This window comes from Salmo trutta, chromosome 12 (genome assembly GCF_901001165.1).
Source record: "Salmo trutta chromosome 12, fSalTru1.1, whole genome shotgun sequence".
Taxonomy (NCBI): Eukaryota; Metazoa; Chordata; class Actinopteri; order Salmoniformes; family Salmonidae; genus Salmo; species Salmo trutta.
The window spans coordinates 59,238,538-59,260,871 of record NC_042968.1 but is presented as its reverse complement, the minus strand read 5'-3'; the positions used below and the strand labels follow the sequence as shown (position 1 = coordinate 59,260,871).

The following is a 22,334-nucleotide window of genomic DNA, read 5'->3' as shown; positions in this document are numbered from 1 at the left end:
AGACTCAAAAGTGGACAAAAGTTGACAATTGACAAGGCATTTGCACAGAAAGACAAAATAGTGAATCCATTTTATCCAGCTAGGTCAACATGTTCAATGTGTTCCGGAAAACCAACAGTATTTACACATGAAATGATTTGTTGGAGAGGAAAACTCATTCCATCTTTAAGAATGTACCCATTCCGTGTGGTTAGATATAAGTGCTTCAGCAGACTTGCTAGAAGACTGCACACACAAACACACACACACACACACACACACACACACACACACACACACACACACACACACACACACACACACACACACACACACACACACACACACACACACACACACACACACACACACACACACCAAAACAACACAGCTCAGCTTCACATGCCTCCAGGTCATACAGGAGATGTCAGGACCTATCCCTCTCGCCTACTCTGCTCTCAAGCAGAAGAGGAGAGAGAGAGAGAGAGAAAAAAAGAGAGAGAAATTGTGGAAAGGAGAGTGTGAGCTGAAAGTGAATTTCTCCCAAAAAAATACATGAAGCTACACTGGTTCCCAAAGGTGGGTCGGGACATAGCGGTGACTTGCAGTTCATTCCTTCAGAGCTCTCTGGGTTCTGGCTAGAAACATTGAATGAGAAAGAACCTACAGCTTTGCTTTGGTCGATATACTCTAATAACAAAGAAATATGTTTGTTACTATTCATTCGTCATAGACTTTTACCGAAAGTGACTTACAGTTAATACATTTAGTATGACTCCAACTCATGCTGGGACTACTGAGTCTAGGGGCCACTGAGTTACAGAGAGTTATTTCTCCTGTGAGAGTAATGGCAGTTAGATGTGCTGTGATGTCTAAGTGCTCTATTTCTAGGCCAGATGTGCTGGGATATCTACGTTCTCCATTTCTACACTGGAGCAGTGAGTCAGACTGCAGAATGTCAGCAGGAGGACATTCCTTTGTATTGCCATGCATCAAAGAACACATCTGATCTGATGTACAAAGAAACGATAGAAGTCTGCTATTCACAGATCGTCAGAAGTCGGTGAACATGAATTAAAATGCTATGAACTCTGGGAGGTAATCCAGCAGTATATGTACTTAGCTCTACATACCTGGTTATCACATGTCGTACATTTGATCATGTATAAAAGTTATAAATTAATGGGTTGTGAATTCCTGTACAGTTTATGATTTGGTAGATACGTCTATGTTGAAGCCTCAAGGACGGAAAAATACCTTCTTCATTATTACTGTAGCATGTAACCAGTCACCCAATCAGTCATACTGATGTCTCTATTGTATCATCTGTATCTGTGTGTCTCATGGAAAATTGGCAATTTATTTCCATAAGATCTCGTCTCTCTCTCCTGTTCACTTACACACATTTGGCCTTGCTGTTAGTGACTGTGATAGGCCTACAACTGTGTGTGTGTGTGTGTGTGTGTGTGTGTGTGTGTGTGTGTGTGTGTGTGTGTGTGTGTGTGTGTGTGTGTGTGTGTGTGTGTGTGTGTGTGTGTGTGAACTATTGGACTAAGTCTTATATTAGTCCCACAGTGACTGAGATCATTTCATGGAGAGAACCAGAGAACCCACCCTCCATTGTTAAAGACAGAGTCAGTGTTGACACTCTGCCCAACGGCTGTGTCCAATTATCAAAGCAAGGACAACGAGCTACATTTTACCCAATGAAGAAGACCATCCAATGACCCATATATTAGCCTGGGTACCAGTCTGTTTGTGCTATCATTCCACTCCTTGCCACTCTTTGTCATGTGAAACATGAATGATAACACAAACAGCCTGGTACCAGCTACCACATACAGTATATCAACAGAACCAATAAAGTATATACCCACGGAAATCATTCCAGAGATCAAATATCCTATCACAATCCATGTGGATGTTGTTCTTTAATTCTGGAAGAAAAAATGGTTTGTTTCTTAAATGTAATAGAATTTCAAGTTGCCATTTTCTATCTGTTTGAGTTAACATAATGTTCTCCCTGTTGTGCATTCTTTTGCGGTGGATCCATCTGGTTGTAATAGTGGTGCTGGAGGGGGTGCCTGGTGGTCAAGGAGGAGTTCTGCTCCTCTAAGATCTCTTGAACAAAACAATCTGCTATAGTTCAGATGGATGCAATGGACAGAGATTATTACATGGAAAGATCTTCCATGTAAAGAGCATAAGTGTTAATATTCTGTTAGAGAGATCTCTCTATCTCAGTGGCTACAGAGCACCGTCAACGAGTTCCCTTATAACTTGAAGTGCTCTCTAACTTCTGTCTCGGACTGTCTGTCCCCTTTGGCTACATGACAAAGTACAAGGAAATTGCTGTGAAACAACCAAAGCCAAAGAGCAATTTACACCAATGGGTAAATCTATTATTTTACTGTTCCTCTTTGGTTTTTGAGTGACACTTGAAAGTTACAGATTGCAGTGCTCTGAATTGTCATATTCGGGCTGCCCTAAAATACCCTGAACATTTAGATCTGCTTATCTGTGAGGAGCCATAACCTACCGATCCACATTAAGAAAACCTAAGAAGCATAACAAGGATTATTTAATAGCTGCATCTCCTTAGTGATTATTCTGCTGGGGGTTGGTGATAGTGAGGGAGGTGGTGGAGGGGGGATCTAATATCTGATGACCCGATAACACAGAGCACGTGTTTGGTCACACACCGATGTGCTCTGGCTGTTTGGATCCAGTGTGTGTATATATGTGTGTGCTCCTGCTGGCCTGATGGGATGCATTCCTCATCCGAGTGGTGCCGTCTCTCGTCTGAGACCAGGAAACCACTAGAAGGACTGGCGGCTATTACGAGCATATCCACTCCATCTGTGCCTGTGTCTTTCTTGCATAATAAAATGCAGGATTGATTTACTTATTTTATTTGGAAGAACACTCATTGTACAGTACAAAAATATGTCATCTTCATGCATGGCAATGTATCAAAATAAGTTCAAAGCTTTCAACAGTAAGAAAGATAAGCCTATCAGTCAACATGTCACAGCAATAATCCTTTGGCACATTACAGGATAGCTTGGCATAGTTTTCCCACTGGCTTTCAAACAGCACATAAATAGTAACTCATTATAAATACTTACATTCATTTACAGTGGACTATAGTATATTGCACAAATACATTTATGATAGAGCAGGTTATAGTATCTAAACTGTGAACTCTGACGTCAATCTCCTTACAAACACCAATGTTAGCTCTTACAAACAGGCTACATCCTTTCTCATTTAATACGGATGACGGTGGTATTGTGGAACGAGGAAGCTTGGGGGCGTGAATAGTTGAATCTGTGGTCCCTGGTGACAATGCATAGTGTTGTATAGTGGCAGGGTTGTCGGATAGACAGGAGGTGGTGAGGGGTATCCGACTCCACACTGGAGCTGCTCTTCAGGCACCCCTTTCCCCTCACACTCTTTCTTCCACTTGGTGCGTCGGTTCTGGAACCAGATCTTCACCTGGTTCTCTGTGAGACAGAGTGTCGAAGCAATAGCATAACGCTCAAATACAGACAGGTAGTGGCTGCTATGGAAACTATGTTCTAGAATGCGTAGTTGGTCCAGGGTGAACGCCGTCCGGACCCGCCGCAACTTGCCCTTTGACCTCTCCAGGCAGTGGAACGCAGATGCAGGATGGGCCTCGCTCGCTACCGACGACATAGCTGATTCCACTGTGGTGGAGCATTCGCTGGCTGCTGGACCACTTGGGAATTCTACTCTGGATTGGCGTTCAGGAATGGCTGCCCCATCTGAATAGAAAATAGTGAGTTTAGAGCAGGAACTCATCCATTCTTAAAAATCAGCAGTTGATGATGATATTAGTTGAATGCTGACGAAGAAATAACCTTTTCATGAAAGTTTGTCATTATGATACTAGTTTGAGGCTGGGCCAATAATAAATAAACCAACACTGACCTCTACTGGGATAAAACTAATACTACTGCATCTAACGTAGGAGGATACTCGTATTAAACTCAACTTCTGTATAAAACCTATACCTCAGTCCAAGGATCATATTTATAAAACGCAACAGCTCACGAGTAAGTAAATAACTTCGAAGTCATTAATGTATTTGTAAAGTTTTAAAGCCCTTAAGCTTTCAAAATAAATTAGATAGAATAACAGATATCTCACCTGTGGTCCCTCTCGCTGCGTCAATCTCAATTGAACCATGGTTTGGATGAGTAATGCTTGGTCTCCCAGTGAATTTAGACGGATCCAGGATGTCTGCTACAGAGAAAGAGGTTCTGCTGACCTGCAGCAACTTGTCTGGCTGCATTTCTATTTTTTTGTCTTCTGTAAAATTGGACGAAAAGGCACGTTGTTCGCTGAATAAGGTGGCAGAGAACTCGAGTAGGCTACCACTGCGCGCGTGTCTTATATCCACCTTGCTTCCCTGTGATCTGATGCATGTGGCCCTTTCGCCACATCTATTTATACAGGTCAAGAACACGCCCATCACAAGCATAACATTTACATTTCCAAAACAGTAAAGGTCCACAATGACAAGTCACTGCGCAATGCAAGACAAAACACGCGCTCCTTCTTCCTGCGTGCCTACATTTGGCACGCGCCACACACACACACACACACACACACACACACACCCGAAATCGACTTCGTGCGCGGAAGAAGGAACCCCCGCGCGGGTACTTTTAAATGCTAATGCTAGCTGGGTTACTTATTGCAGGGCATCTGGTTAAAATGTGCCCCTCGCGCTCAGCTAGCTGGGTTACTTATTGCAGGGCATCTGGTTCAAATGTGCCCCTTTCTTTACAACCGTGTTCCTGTTTGTCGTTTGAGTTGTCGTTATTTGCAATTGTGTGATTTTACGCTGGTAGGACACGTAAACGCGTGTTGTAATGCTAATTAATCGACTCTACTCAGCGGGATTTATAAGGCTAAATTCTGCTGCTTCACTTGTGCACGAATATCAATAGAGGCATTTGGGTTTTTTATTGAATGTGGTTAGTGTATAGCTTTGTAGTCAGTCTAATCACACAAAGTACTTAGCTATAATTAGAGGGCCACACAATTAGAACTAACAAGATTATGAGTGCCCATCTGCCTGTTCAACAGGAGGAAACTAGATTGATTTTTATCATTGGGAAACATGTTGTGCCTTTTTGTTCATTTATTTCCACTTTATTTCCAAGTGCTGTTGTAGCCTACTGTTAGAAAGTTAGTTTAAAAATCCCTTGATATTGGTTCTCCAAATGCTATTCATTGGTGTACAGTTTCTCCAACGTTTCCAAATACACCTGCTGGGGTCGAAGTGGGAACCTATTGCGATCCGATTGTGGACTGTTGTAGGTTACAGTTCAAACCAGTCAACAAACGTCTATACAAAATCTCTTAGTCTCTTTCATATCAACCAAACCGAGATGAAAGCAACATCAGCCACAGAGCATAATATGACCACAGAGAGATCCACCGGGAAGTTTGTACTGTATAATAATCAAGCCCACTGATAAGTGGTGGTGCAGCTCAGTGCAGTCTACTAGTCTTCCAAATAACTGTAGGGCCTACTATATGTAACAGTTTAGCTTCCGTCCCTCTCCTCGCCCCTACCTGGGCTCGAACCAGGGACCCTCTGCACACATTGACAACAGTCACCCTCGAAGCATCGTTACCCATCGCACCACAAAAGCCACGGCCCTTGCAGAGCAAGGGGAACAACTACTTCAGGTCTCAGAGCGAGTGACGTCACCCAATTGAAACGCTATTAGCGCGCACCACCGCTAACTAACTAGCCATTTCACATCGGTTACATATACATTATTTGCAGCCTACATGTTGTATATCTGCATCCTCTATCAGGAATGGTCTATTATTGCACCAAGCACTTTTAAGCCTTAGTAATAGTACTGTCCTTAGCTGTACAGTAGTAATATGACTTCTACTGATCTGTAGTCTCCAGAGAATGAGTAAAGGGGAAGGGGGGGTGAGAGGCTCCAACCGAAGAGTGGTCCGGAGGGGTATATGAGGGGGTTAAATGACCTGACCCCTTGGAGCAGGCCAGATCGTAAAGGTGGGGTAGCAGGATGGCATCTGCCAGCGTCCTCCCAGCAGTGACCCCTACAGAGCGGCTGGTATTGAGGGGAGAAGAGAGGCCGGCCCACCGGGACAATTAGCAGATGTCACCAGTGGGCCTGACCCTCCCTGACCTATGCCTTTGTCCAGCAGGACCAGGGGGGACCATTTCTGATATGTGTGGTGAAGAGCATCAAACTTGCCAACCCACACCATGCACTGGCTTACCCAGAGTCGAAGAAAGAGTCCTAAGTACTATTGCATCAACTTTATTCTATATTCTTGACATAATCTTGACTTAAAAAGTGAGTGTATTTACCTTACATTTTACATGACCTTCCATATTGCTAAAAATCTAATAAAACTGGTATCTGATCTAAATCTGACGGAGAGGGGTGAGAATGAGGTGAGGATAAGGAGGGGGGAGGGCAAGAAGAAGACCGGAAGTGGCAGAGATTTTCTAGATTATACAGCATACTTTTTAACTTTAACCAGGCCCAGGTCTATCCTTTGTGTCTATTAGTAAAGCCTAAATAAAGGTTGAATTTACCCATCAACATTGTTTCATGATAGACATCATGCATTGTGGTTAGATATCATTAGCTATACCGATGGTAGGGCCTAGGCTACAGTGGGTGAAATGTATGTATCCTGACAGTCATGGTGTAATTGAGAATTGAATGGGCATACAGGGGGTACCCCATTCATAACTACCCCTCAGCCCTCTCCTCCTTACCCCCCCCCCCCCCCCCCCCTTCGACCTGCCTCTCTCCACTCTACCTCACAGATGGGCTCCACTACAATAAGAGAGCGAAAAGGAGGAGAACCTACAATATGTAATCTCCTTAACAACAGTTAAAAGCACTTCTAACCACACTCAGGGGTGCTTTTAGCATTCCACAGCAGTAGGATTCCTTTATGGTCTATCTGTCTGCCACACTTTTGGCCACACGCCTATGGGGTATAATGGTGCCCTTCTGTCCTCATGGTAAAGCCGGAGGAAACTGCCAATAAATATCAGAATGGCATTATAACATTGATGGGGGTAATAAAGGTGTTTTAGACATGTTTAACCACACATTAGGAAGGGGTTTGTCTGTGGTCATAAATGTAAGCTTATGTGTTCAAACAAGAAACTGCTATTTCATTTATAAATGTGGGTTTTGACTAAAAAACATGTTCTACAACAGGCATGGGCAATTCCAGTCCCCGAAGGCCTGATTGATGTTACAGTTTTGACCCAGCCCCAGCTAACACACCCGACTCCAATAATCACCTAATCATAATCTTCAGTTTAGAATGCAATTTGATTAATCAGTGTTTTTTTTTTATACTGACCATCCTAGCAGAGAAAAGTCTAAGTGGGAACCTTGGGACGTTCACCTCTGACCCAATTTAAGTTGAAATGTAAAACGGGTTATGGTATGGTATGATTGATATAAGGGTTAAGGTTATGGTTATGCAAGGGTTTGGGTTTAGGGTAGGGACGTCCCAAGGATTCCAATTAGAAACTACCATCCGAGCAGTGCGACACATTTTCATGGCACACTCACAGAAGTTTCTACTTAATTGTCACTGATATAGGATCATATTTCCCCTACCCCAATGCATGTATAATGTTTACATGCGAAAAGCTGAAACTGACTCCAGATCAGCGCTTGGCGTCTAGCGTCAGTTTACACCAAAACGTCTCGCGAGATGTCATTTTCATAGATTTGAAACATGGCGTCGGAAGGAGAAGCGGGCACTGCTTCTGTTGTTGAACCAGATACTGGAGACTGGTAAGTCTCCGTTAAAACAGGGAAAGGGCAGTCGCTTTGTTTGTTGTATAAGTTTGATGCTAGACAACCAGATAAATATTGCTCAACAAGCTATCCCGCTGACGTTAGCTAACTGAACTGAAGCTAGCTGGCTAGCAAGCTAACAACGTTAGATGTCTCATTCAAATGCCCAACTTGTAAGCTAACTTGCAATAAACTAACTAAAGCATGAAAGAACAGGTTGATTTCCTTGTCGAATATTTGCTACTAAATACATTTCTAGCATGAATCCCGCAGAACCTAGCAAACCAAGTGAAAATAGCTAGCTCAGGTCTGGGGAGTTACGTGCGGCTTGCGTATGCTGAGCCAAGGCTGAACGTTCTTCAGCGGGGCTCTGCATCTGTCTCTATTACTTTCGTTACTCACAAAAGTAAAGATGTTACTTATAGTGCTGAATAACGTTTGTCTGTGTGCACAAGCTGTAATTTATCCAAAATACGAAATAAATGAGTTTTGAGCGCTTTATCCTAGCTGTCAGCATTGGTATTCTATTAGGATCCATAATACTAGTCGTTGCGAAAGCCGCAGCTACTCGTACTGTGGTCCACACAGAACATGACATAATACAGAACATTAATAGACAACAACAGTTCAAGGACATAACTACATACATACACAAAATATCTAGGGCAAATATGGGACAGTTCTTGTGCTGTGAGGTGTTGCTTTATCTGTTTAAAAAAACAAAAACAGGTTTGCTCTAAATATGAGCAATATTAGATGGGAGTGCCATGCAACAATGGCACTATATAATACTGTAAGCTTGTATTTGTTTTGGATTTGGGGACTATGAAAAGACCCCAGGTGGCATGTCTGGTGGGGTATGTGTCTGTGTCAGCTGTGCATAAGTTGACTATGCAAATAATTTGGAATTTTCATGTTGTTTCTTATAAAAAGTGATGCAGTCAGTTTCTCAACTCTTAGCCAAGAGACTGTCATGTATAGTATTTATATTAGCCCTCTGATTACAATGATGCTCCACTCTGTTCTGGGCCAGCTGCAACTTAACTAGGTCTTTCTTAGCACCACTTGACCACATGGCTAGGCAATAATCAAGAGAAGACAAAACTAGAGCCTGCAGGACTTGCTTTGTGGAGTGTGGTGTCAAAGAAGCAGAACATCTCTTTATTACAGACAGACCTCTCCCCATATTTACAACCGTTCAATCTATGTTTTGACCTTGACAGTTTACAATCTAAGGTAACACCAAGTAATTTAGTCTCAACTTGTTCAACAGCCACATCATTCATTACCAGATTCAGCTAAGGTCTAGAGCTTAGGGAATTATTTGTAACAAATACATAGCGGAAGCTAAGCTAATGTTCATGTTGATATGTTTGTTTACTTTCAGTGATGCTGGATTTGGGGACCTGACAGGCAACATGGACACTGAGTCATCAAATGGCAAAGAGGCCATGGTATTACACCTCTTATACAGCAGTTATCTGGGCATCCCTGTTCTCAAACAGACAGACAGTAGCTAACCCTTTCCCTGCGTTCTCCTCAGGACACGGGTGGTGAGGGTATGGAGGCGGCTGACACCCAGACAGGTTCTGGGGACGAGGAAAGCGGCAGGCACCAGGGAGAGGTGGAGCTGCAGTGTGCTCTCTGTATGAAGTGGTTCACCGCCGACACCTTCAGCATCGACACCGCGTACGTCTGACTCACTGAGCAACTCAATCTCTCTCTTATCATGGAGGCCTTTGGCCAACTGATTTTAAGACTAAGCTTGTTAGACCTTTTTAAATTGCTCCCTGTAGCTCGACTAACCAGGTACTGGCTGAGATTAACATATCAGGGTCAAGGTTTTTTGATGAGTCTTTCTCCCCCTCTCTCTCCAGGACTTGTTTGCCTTTCATGACCAACTATGTGTTCCATTGTAACGTGTGTCATCACAGCGGCAACACCTACTTCCTCAGGAAACAAGCCAGTAGGTGTTCTCATTCAGCTGACACACTTCCGTGTGCATGTGTGAGCTTGGGGATTATCGATGGTCTGTTATCGATTGCTTGTACTGACTGAGTGTCGCTGTGTGTTCCAGACCTGAAGGAGATGTGTCTGACTGCCCTGGCTAACCTCACATGGAGGTCCAGGACTCAGGAGGAGCACCCCAAGACTATGTTCTCCAAAGACAAGGTCAGTCCTCTCAACAGTCCCTACATAATCCACTTTGAAAGCCAATGTGATCTTTTGAAAATGCTTGGCAATACATGTCACGCCAAGATATGACACAGTCGTTTGCGTATGTTTTTCTGTTCTCTGCACCTGCTTAAAGACTCCCCCTCTCACCTTGCAGGACATCATCCCGTTCATTGATAAATACTGGGAGTGTATGACCACCCGACAGAGACCTGGAAAGCTCACCTGGCCCAACAACATAGTCAAAACCATGGTGATTCTATGAGCGACCACCGGCTTACACACATGCACCAAACTGCAAACGACACACCAAATGTTCACTGTTGCACCATTGAAAAAGTAGCCGGGCTTTCTCTTTAGAATCACGTCTTTACTTGATTTTACTGTGTTTCAGAGTAAAGAGCGGGATGTGTTCCTGGTGAAGGAGCATCCAGACCCAGGCAGTAAGGACCCAGAGGAGGAATACCCCAAGTTTGGCCTGCTGGACCAGGTAGGAAAACACAACTCACTCACTCACTCACTCACTCACTCACTCACTCACTCACTCACTCACTGTGAGGCTGACTGTTGGTTGATTTTTCATCTCAGGATCTGGGCAACATTGGACCATCTTACGACAACCAGAAACAGACTACCGCTGCTCCCACTCCTGGAGGGCTCAACGGTAAGCTCAAAACATACCAACACACTCGCTAAACACATCAACACACATTCGCACCAAACACACAACACATGTCACACACAGAGTTTTTCATGGAATTAGTTATCCAAGTGTCACAGAGCGTAATTCCACGCTAAAGCCCTAAGGAGTTCTCCTGTTATAAATGCTCTGTGCATGCTGTGTTGCGTTCCAGGTGGACCTTGTTTCTCAGGTGAATATGATGTGGTGGTTTGGTATCTACCTCTGAGCTCTGTGTTTTGTGCAATCACAACTTTCCGGTTAGAGGTTGCCATAGGCACAGATCTAGGATCAGCTTACCCTCCCACATTCCTTAGCTAAACAATTAAGGGGCAAAATGCAATCTGACCTTAGATCAGCGTCAATGGGCAACTTCACCCTGCTCCAATGGAAACCCCATCCCTCACCTGCTCTGCGCTTATGCTTGGTGCCCTGAAGCTTTTACCCTTCTGATCTGGCTTTTGATTAGTGGACTGATTGAATGATTTCATTTCCTCTGGCTTTCTGCTCCTGAGTTCCCGGGCTTCATCCCAATGCTCTGGAACAGCCTCGTCTTCCTTTCCGTACCCAGTGATGAGTGGTAAAGGACAGACCAAAGGAGGCTGTTATTGTTGGGATGCCGCTGCGAAATGGTGTGAAATAATTCCCTGGCTTCCTCTGTGTGGCTGCTACTCTCCTTTCACCCTAATATGTGGTGTCCCTCCCTGCTCCATCCATGCTTGTGCCTCTTCGGTGACTTTTTGCTGAAAGTGTGTGTGTTCTATATTGTACTTGTGTATTTGTCGTGTGAAGGTGGTCTGGCCCCCGGCCCAGGGAAGGGTAGAGGAGCCAAGCGTAAGCAGCAGCAGCAGCAACAGGAGGGAGCCACAGCCGGAGCAGCCAAGAGAACACGCAGGTACAACACAGACTGAAACATATGTCCTTGGTGTTCTTATAGGTCTGAAGAGATATAGGATGTATTATAATATGCAACTCTCCTCTCTCTCTCTCTCTCTCTCTCTCTCTCTCTCTCTCTCTCGCTCTCTCTCTCTGTTATTCTCCTTCTCTTTCCCTCCACCTAATTTCTCTTTCTATCCCAAATACACACAATCCTGTTCTCTCTCTCATTCTTTCCTCTCTCCTTCCCCTCTGTAGTGACCCTCTGTTTTCGGCCCAGCGTCTACCCCCCCATGGTTACCCCCTGGAGCACCCCTTCAACAAAGATGGCTACCGCTACATCCTAGCAGAGCCGGACCCCCACGCCCCCGACCCAGAGAAACTCGAGCTGGACTGCTGGGCTGGGAAACCCATCCCCGGAGACCTCTACAGAGCCTGTCTCTACGAGAGAGTACTGCTAGCCCTGCACGACAGAGGTACACACACATAGGAAATCCTACTGTAATGTAGTGGAGATGGCTTCTTCTTACTAGCCTTACCCAGTAATGTCTTTCACCTTCTCTGAGAATACTGTGTGTGTGTGTGTGTGTGTGTGTGTGTGTGTGTGTGTGTGTGTGTGTGTGTGTGTGTGTGGGCGTCATTGTGTGTGTGTCTTTTATTTCAATTTTATGGTACTGATATCGTGTGTGTGTGTGTATACAGTTGAAGTTGGAAGTTTACATACTTAGTTTGGAGTCATTAACTTGTTTTTCAACCACTGCACAAATTTCTTGTTAACAAACTATAGTTTTGGCAAGTCGGGTAGGACATCTACTTTGTGCATGACACAAGTAATTTTTCCGACAATTGTTTACAGACAGATTATTTAATTTATAATTCACTGAATCACAATTCCAGTGGGTCAGAAGTTTACATACACTAAGTTGACTGTGCCTTTAACTTCCCTGGGCTACGTGGGACGTGAGCGTCCCACCTAGTCAACAGCCAGTGGAATCGAGTGGCGCGAAATACAGAAACCTTAAATATGCTATAACTTCAATTTCTCAAACATATGACTATTTTACACCATTTGAAAGACAAGACTCTCGTTAATCTAACCACATTGTCCGATTTCAAAAAGGCTTTACAGCGAAAGCAAAACATTAGATTATGTCAGGAGAGTACCCATCCAAAAACAATCACGCAGCCATTTACAAAGCAAGCATATATGTCACAAAAACCAAAACCACAGCTAAATGCAGCATTAACCTTTGATGGTCTTCATCAGATGACACTCCTAGGACATTATGTTATACAATACATGCATGTTTTGTTCAATCAAGTTCATATTTATATCAAAAACCAGCTTTTTACATTATCATGTGATGTTCAGAACTAGCATACCCACCGCAAACTTCCGGTGAATTTACTAAATTACTCACGATTAACCTTCACAAAATACATAACAATTATTTTAAGAATTATAGATACAGAACTCCTTTATGCAATCGCGGTGTCAGATTTTAAAATAGCTTTTCGGCAAAAGCACATTTTGCAATATTCTGAGTAGATAGCTCGGCCATCACAGGCTAGCTAATTTGACACCCACCAAGTTTGGCGTTCACTAAACTCAGAATTACTATAAGAAAAATTGGATTACCTTTGCTATTCTTCATCAGAATGCACTCCCAGGACTTCTACTTCAACAACAAATGTTGTTTTGGTTCAAAATAATCCATAGTTATGTGCAAATATCCTCCGTTTTGTTCGTGCGTTCAGGTCCCTATCCGAAGGGTGACGCGCGAGCGCATATCGTGACAAGCATTTTCAAAATATTCCATTACCGTACTTAGAAGCATGTCAAACACTGTTTAAAATAAATTTTTATGCGATTTTTCTCGTAAAATAGCGATAATTTTCCAACCGGGCGACGTTGTTTTCATTCAAAGGCTGAAAGAAAAGATGGAGAATTCTCATGAACGCGCATATGCAGTGTCACTGTCCCCAGCCTGACCACTCACAAAATCTGCTGCAGTTCTTCGCCCAGAGACAGCAGACGCCCCAATCCACTTTTTGGCGCCTTCAAACAGCCAATGGAAGCCTTAGAAATTGTCACGTTACAGCAGAGATACTGTATTTTTGATAGAGATGCCACAGAAGGACAACAATGGTCAGACAGGTGTTGTGTCTTTGTGGTACCATTAAACTGAAGACATGTTTATCAATTAACTCCCTGTAATTATTATCACGCGATTAAACTGATTAATCGTTTAATTGTAATTAACTAGGAGATCGGGGCACCAAGGAGAATATTCAGATTACAAAGTTATAATTTTCCTAATATAACTTTCCTATATTATAATATAGGCCGATTATCTTCTGGTTTAAATGGTGTATTTTACCTCGCGTTCAGTGTCATTCCAAACGTCGTAAATTGTTGTATCTGCACGAACCCAGTCTTTACTGAAATCATCCATACATCAATTGTCTTAAAATCATTTATTTACTACACTAAGTAATTAACAGAAAACATACAAACAGTAATTATCTTCACAAAGGATTGGTAGCGTAATGTGCCCTAATGGGCTAACAGGCAGGTCGGCCTGTTGAACAACGGATCATAAAAGTCAGCTGAGGATGCACACCTACAGAGTTCATTAATATTACAATTGACAATTGAACGCTCACTCATTCGGGAACAATTGCAATCAATATATATTTACGCTCAGTGTGTCGTCGGGATCCGTGTTGGAGAGTTCTGTTCTGTTGGGGAGTTTTGTCCGCGTTCTCACTCTCTCAATCGGTTAGAATGGATCTTTCAGAGCGACATTCATTAATGTTGTCATAGAATGGATGTTTCGTTGGTCTTCGCGTTCGATGATATAATTTACTTAGCTGTAGACTAATAATTAATATCAAAGACTTGTTCTTATTCTGTCGGTCTCGATAGTCTAAAAGTTAACCACGTGGTGTAGTTCACTTTCAGTAGAGGAATTGGATGGTAAAACCTATTGGCCATGGAGTGGAGGCCTGGTCTGGAGAAATGTAAATCAGGTTATAGTTTTATAGTGACCCTTGAACAGGCTTGTCAAATGACGCCTGGTCCTGCCTGTGTTCCTTGGGGGGCGTGCCGATGGCTGAGTGAAGCTTGGTACAGAAATCCAATTCTATCACATTAACATCAGTACATAGCATCTCAATGTATTACAAATAGCTTTATCCTTATTAATACATTTTATACAACCATTATGATGCAAGTCTCATCGCTGAGGGTATTATATAAACAGTTTTATGGTAATATGGCTATATTGTCTCTTCTGAGTATCACAAAATTGTACCAAGCGGACCAGTTCGTAGCTGGATTCTTCACCAATCTTCCATACCTTCTCCAGAACACACATGTCACTCGGTTCTCCAATTCTAGGAGTTGGAAGAATTTCCTTTGTCTCTCTATGAAACATGTGGTAGGAGATTCTCCTCTTAGAGTTTTTACAACCCTTTCACACAGGGCCTGGGTTGGGGGGAAGGTATGTTGGGGGATGGTACAAAGGGGAGGGGGCCAACAGTCCTCCCTGTACCCAAAGAGGCCAAAGTCATGACACAGGGCACTTCCTGTATTGAATCTTCTCAGGTTTTGGCCTGCCATATGAGTTCTGTTATACTCACAGACACCATTCAAACAGTTTTAGAAACTTTAGAGTGTTTTCTATCCAAATTTACTAATTATATGCATATTCCCGTTTCTGGAAAAGAGTAGTAACCAGTTTAAATCGGGTACGTTTTTTATCCGGCCGTGCAAATACTGCCCCCTAGCCCCAACAGGTTTTAAACAGCTTGGAAAATTCCAGAAAATGTTGTCATGGCTTTAGAAGCTTCTGATAAGCTAATTGACATCATTTGAGTCAATTGGAGGTGTACCTGTGGATGTATTTCAAGGCCTACCTTCAAACTCAGTTCCTCTTTGCTTGCCATCATGTAGAAATCTAAAGAAATCAGCCAAGACCTCAGAAAAAATATTGTAGACCTCCACAAGTCTGGTTCATCCTTGGGAGCAATTTCCAAACGCCTGAAGATACCACGTTCATCTGTACAAACAATAGTATGCAAGTATAAACACCATGGGACCACGCAGCCATCATACCGCTCAGGAAGGACACTGTCTCCAAGAGATGAACGTACTTTGGTGCGAAAAGTGTAAATCAATCCCAGAACAGCAAAGGACCTTGTGAAGATGCTGGAGGAAACAGGTACAAAAGTATCTATATCCACAGTAAAAGGAGTCCTATATCAACATAACCTGAAAGGCCGCGCAGCAACGAAGAAGCCACTGCTCCAAAACCGCCATAAAAAAGCCAGACTACGGTTTGCAACTGCACATGGGGACAAAGATCATACATTTTGGAGAAATGTCCTCTGGTCTGATGAAAATAAATAGAACTGTTTGGCCATAATGACCATCGTTATGTTTGGAGGAAAAAGGGGGAGGCTTGCAAGCCAAAGAACACCATCCCAACCGTGAAGCACGGGGGTGGCAGCATCATGTTGTGGGGGTGCTTTGCTGCAGGAGGGACTGGTGCACTTCACAAAATAGATGGCATCATGAGAAGGAAAATTATGTGGATATATTGAAGCTACATCTCAAGACATCAGTCAGGAAGTTAAAGCTTTGTCGCAAATGGGTCTTCCAAATGGACAATGACCCAAGCATACTTCCAAAGTCATGGCAAAATGGCTTAAGGACAAAGTCAAGGTATTGGAGTTGCCATCACAAAGCCCTGACCTCAATCCTATAGAAAATGTGTGCGTTGAACTGAAAAAGCATGTGCGAACAAGGAGGCCTACAAACCTGACTCAGTTACACCAGCTCTGTCAGGAGGAATGGGACAAAATTCACCCAACTTATAGTGGGAAGCTTGTGGAAGGCTACCCAAAATGTTTGACCCAAGTTAATCAATTTACAGGCAATGCTACCAAATACCCATTGAGTGTATGTAAACTTCTGACCCACTGGGAAAGTGATGAAAGAAATAAAAGCTGAAATCATTCTCTCTACTATTATTCTGACATTTCACATTCTTAAAATAAAGTGGTGATCCTAACTGACCTTAAACAGGGAATTTTAACTCTGATTAAATGTCAGTAATTGTGAAAAACTGAGTTTAAATGTATTTGGCTAAGGTGTATGTAAACTTCCGACTTCAACAGCGATCGCACTCTGTTGAATATCTATATATAGATCTATATATATAGCGTGTAAATTTTTTTGGGGGACTTAGTATTGATTCCATGTTTTTTTAAATGTTTTCTGGATTTGACAGTTTTCCATTTCTTTCCATTGAATACTGCATTGAGGAAGAGCTTGCAAGTAAGCATTTCACTGTTCTTTTTACACCTGCTGTATTCTGTGCGCATGACAAACGTTGATTTGATTTGTCTGTGTATGCAGCCCCCCAGCTGAAAATCTCAGATGACCGTCTGACAGTGACAGGGGAGAAGGGTTACAGCATGGTCAGAGCCTCCCACGGTGTCAGGAAAGGATCCTGGTACTTTGAGGTCTCCATCGATGAGATGCCCGCCGACACCGCAGCCAGAATGGGCTGGTCTCAGCCTCTAGGTAGATACTTCAGAGACACGCACTCACACGCACTGAGAGACAGGTACAAACACCGCAGCTATATCTTGTTGGTCTCGATACTACACGTTAAAACATGTCCTGTTTCCCTGTGTGTGTGTGTGTGTGTGTGTGTTGTAGGTAACCTGCAGGCCCCTCTGGGCTATGATAAGTTCAGCTACTCATGGCGTAGTAAGAAAGGGACACGCTTCCACCAGTCTGTGGGGAAACACTACTCCTCAGGCTACGGACAAGGAGACACTCTGGGCTTCTTCGTAGAACTACCGGGCGGCACTGAGACAGCCAAGGCACTGCCTGACACGTACAAAGACAAGGTACTTTAAAAATAAATAATTCAAATACTATAGTTGATTAATGAGTAACTGAGAATCAATAAAATATCCCAATTATGATTAGCAAATATCAAACATCCACTCTCTGTTTTTCTGAGACTTGACCGCTCATTCCTTTGTGTTTTGTGTTCTCTCAGGCGCTGATTAAGTTTAAGAGCTACCTGTACTTTGAGGAGAAGGACTATGTGGACAAGGCAGAGAAGAGCCTCAAGACTGTTACCCCCAGCAGGGTGAGGCTCCAGCATAGAACTAAAACCAATATCTCAGACATTCAAAGCAATGGAAACCATAACTAGAACCAGTAGATCATTCAAAGCAGTGGAACACATAACTAGAACCAGTTGATCATTCAAAGCAGTGGAACACATAACTAGAACCAGTTGATCATTCAAAGCAGTGGAACACATAACTAGAACCAGTTGATCATTCAAAGCAGTGGAACACATAACTAGAACCAGTTGATCATTCAAAGCAGTGGAACACATAACTAGAACCAGTTGATCATTCAAAGCAGTGGAACACATAACTAGAACCAGTTGATCATTCAAAGCAGTGGAACACATAACTAGAACCAGTTGATCATTCAAAGCAGTGGAACGCATAACTAGAACCAGTAGATCATTCAAAGCAGTGGAACACATAACTAGAACCAGTAGATCATTCAAAGCAGTGGAACGCATAACTAGAACCAGTAGGTCATTCAAAGCAGTGGAACGCATAACTAGAACCAGTAGATCATTCAAAGCAGTGGAACGCATAACTAGAACCAGTAGATCATTCAAAGCAGTGGAACACATAACTAGAACCAGTTGATCATTCAAAGCAGTGGAACACATAACTAGAACCAGTTGATCATTCAAAGCAGTGGAACATAACTAGAACCAGTAGGTCATTCAAAGCAGTGGAACGCATAACTACAACCAGTAGATCATTCAAAGCAGTGGAACACATAACTAGAACCAGTAGATCATTCAAAGCAGTGGAACGCATAATTAGAACCAGTAGATCATTCAAAGCAGTGGAACGCATAACTAGAACCAGTAGATCATTCAAAGCAGTGGCAACCATAGGCCATTTTGGATGTACCATTTGGAATGTTGATGAATTTGGATAATCTCAATCAATTTTTGTCAATATCAAACGTCTGTTGACAGTAGGTATAGGAATCGGCTTTTCCATTTGTTGAAATCTCTGTTCTTCCCTCTTTCTAGATGCTGTTCTATAAGAATGGGGTGAACCAGGGTCAGGCCTATGAGAACCTGTTTGAGGGGCTTTACTTCCCTGCCATCTCTCTCTACAGGGGCTGCACGGTTAGTGCTGTGTGTGTGTCTGTTTGAAGGGTTCTATTTTCTCTATCTCCATCTGCAGCAGCCTTTCTTAAAGTATGGGTCGTGACCCACGGACCTGTTAATGGTGGGTCGCGACGTGTCAGAGTAAATTTAGAATTATTTCATTAATTACTGAAATTGATTTGGCAAAGTGCATTTGCTCTCTCTGTTCAGTGCGCTCTCTGCTTAGCAACGGTCTCTGCTCAGTTTGGCAGCTGCGGAAGTGTGAGAGGGAGATGCCCGTGTGCTTCGCGGTTTACCAGATCTTTTTTCTGCAGTTTTCTTTAAGATCACTCGGCGACCCACACGATGCAGCGCTGTCGTTCAAGTCACTGACTTGTTATTCCCACTCGCCATCACTCACCGCTGTCATCAAATGGACTCATGCTAGCCACAAGTTCTGACTGAGCTCAATTCATACAAACTTATAACGAGGAGCGTCCACAATGTGTTTTGTGCGGGGAAGTGCGTAGTAATGAGTCTCTCATAACAAACAAATTAATAAAACGACACGTCCTGACCAAACATCCACAGCATGATGGGAGATCTTTCAGAACAGGGCTTAATGCTTCAGGAAACAGTGCTTCAAACGTGGGAAAGTAAGTCAGCTAGCAAGGCATTGTTGGGGCGGCAGAGTAGCCTAGTGGTTAGAGCGTTGGACTAGTCACCGTAAGGTTGCAAGTTCAAATCCCCGAGCTGACAAGGTACAGATCTGTCGTTCTGCCCCTGAACAAGGCAGTTAACCCACTTCCTAGGCTGTCATTGAAAATAAGAATTTCTTCTTAACTGACCTGCCTAGTTAAATAAAGGTAAAATAAATTGTTGTCATTTTATAAGCAGAAATAAGGGAGTACTAACTGTCATCGTAGTAGATGTGAGTTTCTTTTTCAAACAATCCCCTGGCCTTGTACACAGCTAATAGCTAACATTCGCCAAAGCAAGCTATCTACTGGTAGTGCAACCGTAGTAACAGTACAGATGAAGATGATCAGGCCTAATGTACATCTTACTGTAGAAATGATTGTTGAAAACTAGTCTAGGTTGGAACTGTTGCTGCTAAAATACAATCATATTTTTTTATTCTTAACTGGAATAAACTGATTGAAGCGAGATGCTTTTTGAGGCAAACATACTCACACAGTTCTGGGTTGCTCATCTACAGCAGGAAGCGGTAGATGTTCTGGTCCAGTTTGGTACCACATACCTATGCGAGTCAGGGTTCTCAACTCTGACATACTTAAAAAACAAGTACAGAAACAGTTTCAAGGCTGAGCATGACCTCGGTGTTACACTGTCAAAATCGGAGCCCAGAATAGACATGCTCTCATTAGGACTGTGTGTTTTTTCTGGTCTACATCTGTGTGATGTGATCAATCAGTTTATTCCAGTTCAGAATAAAACGTATGTATTGTATTTTAACAGCAACAGTTCGAACATAGACTTTCTTTCCACAATAATTTTTACAGTAAGATGTACAGTAGGCCTGATCATTTTTCATCTATACTGTTACTTAGGGTTGCACTATCAAAAAGCTTGTGTGATGTGATCAATAAGTTTATTCCAGTTCAGAATAAAACATATGTATTGAATTTTAACAGCAACAGTTCCAACATAGACTTTCTTTCCACAATAATTTTTACAGTAAGATGTACAGTAGGCCTGATCATTTTTCATCTGTACTGTTACTTAGGGTTGCACTATCAAAAAGCCTGTGATCAATCAGTTTATTCCATTTCAGAATTTAAATGATTTATTGTATTTTATCAGCAACAGTTCCTACCTAGATAGACATGTACGAGTGTTTTTAATGGGGGAAAATAAACATGAATATATATTTATATGGATTTTTAATTTCACTGTTATTTGTTTTTGTCTGTATTGCATTTGTTTTAGGCATAAGGGCAATGAAATGTACCGATATTTATGTATAGTTGCATATTGTCCTAAGCTTGGGTCCCAGGAAAAACACAGAATTTCTCATTTGTGTCCCAGGCTGAAAAAGTTTAAGAACCCCTGCCCTACAGCACTGTAAATAATTCAATGCCCCAAAGTTTTGTGTTCTGATATAGTCCAGTATCTACTTCAGGGATTTCCATTTGAATCACATTATGTTGATTGTCCCTCCTTTCTCCCAGGTGTCCGTTAACTTTGGACCACATTTCAAACACCCTCCAAAGGTCATCAAGTACCAGCCAGTGAGTACACACGCATGCATGCTTTTTATTTGATTAGACAAGCAATAGAGATACAGTACTTGGGAGTTTTAACGTCATTTGAGGTTGTAGATGGGATTAATTGGTGTCCGTTTGTGTGTCTCCCCCAGATGAGTGACATGGGTTGGGGAGCGGTGATCGAACACACGTTGGCTGACATGCTGTACCACGTAGAGACAGACGTGGACGGACGACGTAGCCCGCCCTGGGAAGGATAAGCGCACACCAGAGCTCAACACACAGACGGCCAGTTGAGTGCTCGGACAAAGGCACGGAGGAGTCCATTCCAGCAGATATAGGTGGTTTGATGTCGACCTGAACACCGACACACTGTACTCTCGTTGTGGCGTCCCCTAAACATTACCTTCATTGGTAACTTTGAATAAATCCTAATGGAAAAGATGTGTGTGATCTGAAATAGGGAGACTTTGATGTCAGTTGACATTGATTTTTACATGTGTCTGAACATAACACTCTTAGCTTATGAAGCACTTCCAGGTGTTTCAGCACTGTAAATTCATGTACTAGTATGCATAAACAGTTAAAGGGAAGTGCTCATCATCTCCAGCATCACCCCAATGTCAACATATGTGAAAATGGCACATTTCTATGTTTTGTAGTAAAAAAGATAGAGAACGTTAAGTGTTTCCAATGACATCATCGGTGTGCATCATGTGATTTTAACCAATTACGAGTAGGCATTGCCTACTAATTGGAAACACTTATTTTCCTCTTTTACTACAAAACATAGAAACGTGCCATTTTCAAATATGTTGGAGTGGAGATGATGAATATGAAGTTAAAAACTGTGAAATTTCCCACAAAAGGAAGGAACAAATCTGTGCATTGTTTTGACCAAACTGACTTTCAATCTCATTATCCAGTTTAATACATCTAACGTTTGTCAGCACCCCAGGTAGTCTTATTGACAGACATTCTCTCTTCAAATGAACCGATTCAGTTGCCTATGTTTTGTTATTTGTCATAATACACTATATATACACAAAAGTATGTGGACACCCCTTCGAATTAGTGGATTTGGCTGTTTCAGCCACACCTGTTGCTGACAGGTGTATAAAATCGAGCACACAGCCATGCAATCTCCATAGACAAACATTGGCAGTAGAATGGCCTTACTGAAGAGATCAGTGACTTTCAACGTGGCACCGTCATAGGATGCCACCTTTCCAACAAGTCAGTTCATCAAATTTCTGCCCTGCTAGAGCTGCCCCGGTCAACTGTAAGGGCTGCTATTGGAAGGTCGAAATGTCTAGGAGCGTTGAGC

At 42.6% G+C, this 22,334-nt stretch overlaps 2 protein-coding genes across 5 annotated transcripts; one reads left to right on the top strand and one right to left on the bottom strand.

Moving 5' to 3' along the window:
• Nucleotides 1-2,875: 2,875 nt before the first annotated feature.
• On the bottom strand, nt 2,876-4,547 carry pnx (posterior neuron-specific homeobox). The gene is made up of 2 exons (XM_029766788.1): nt 4,153-4,547; nt 2,876-3,767 (listed from the first exon to the last, which is right to left on the bottom strand). The coding sequence occupies exons 1-2, from the start codon at nt 4,484-4,486 to the stop codon at nt 3,250-3,252; spliced, it is 852 nt and encodes a 283-aa protein (XP_029622648.1). The 5' UTR covers nt 4,487-4,547; the 3' UTR covers nt 2,876-3,249.
• A 3,210-nt stretch (nt 4,548-7,757) lies between these two features.
• Nucleotides 7,758-22,057, top strand: LOC115203867 (set1/Ash2 histone methyltransferase complex subunit ASH2). Of its 4 annotated transcripts, XM_029768926.1 has the most exons (18): nt 7,758-7,832; nt 9,223-9,289; nt 9,379-9,524; nt 9,713-9,801; nt 9,913-10,007; nt 10,168-10,263; nt 10,405-10,500; nt 10,599-10,674; nt 10,865-10,882; nt 11,482-11,584; nt 11,824-12,041; nt 16,901-16,909; nt 16,991-17,158; nt 17,297-17,490; nt 17,646-17,738; nt 18,720-18,818; nt 20,972-21,031; nt 21,160-22,057. In XM_029768926.1, exons 1-18 carry the CDS (start codon nt 7,774-7,776, stop codon nt 21,265-21,267), a joined length of 1,794 nt encoding a protein of 597 aa, XP_029624786.1. In that variant the 5' UTR covers nt 7,758-7,773; the 3' UTR covers nt 21,268-22,057. The 4 variants fall into 4 exon arrangements, with proteins under 4 accessions (XP_029624786.1, XP_029624788.1, XP_029624787.1 ...); XM_029768928.1 differs by lacking the exon at nt 10,865-10,882; XM_029768927.1 differs by lacking the exon at nt 16,901-16,909.
• Nucleotides 22,058-22,334: the final 277 nt, after the last annotated feature.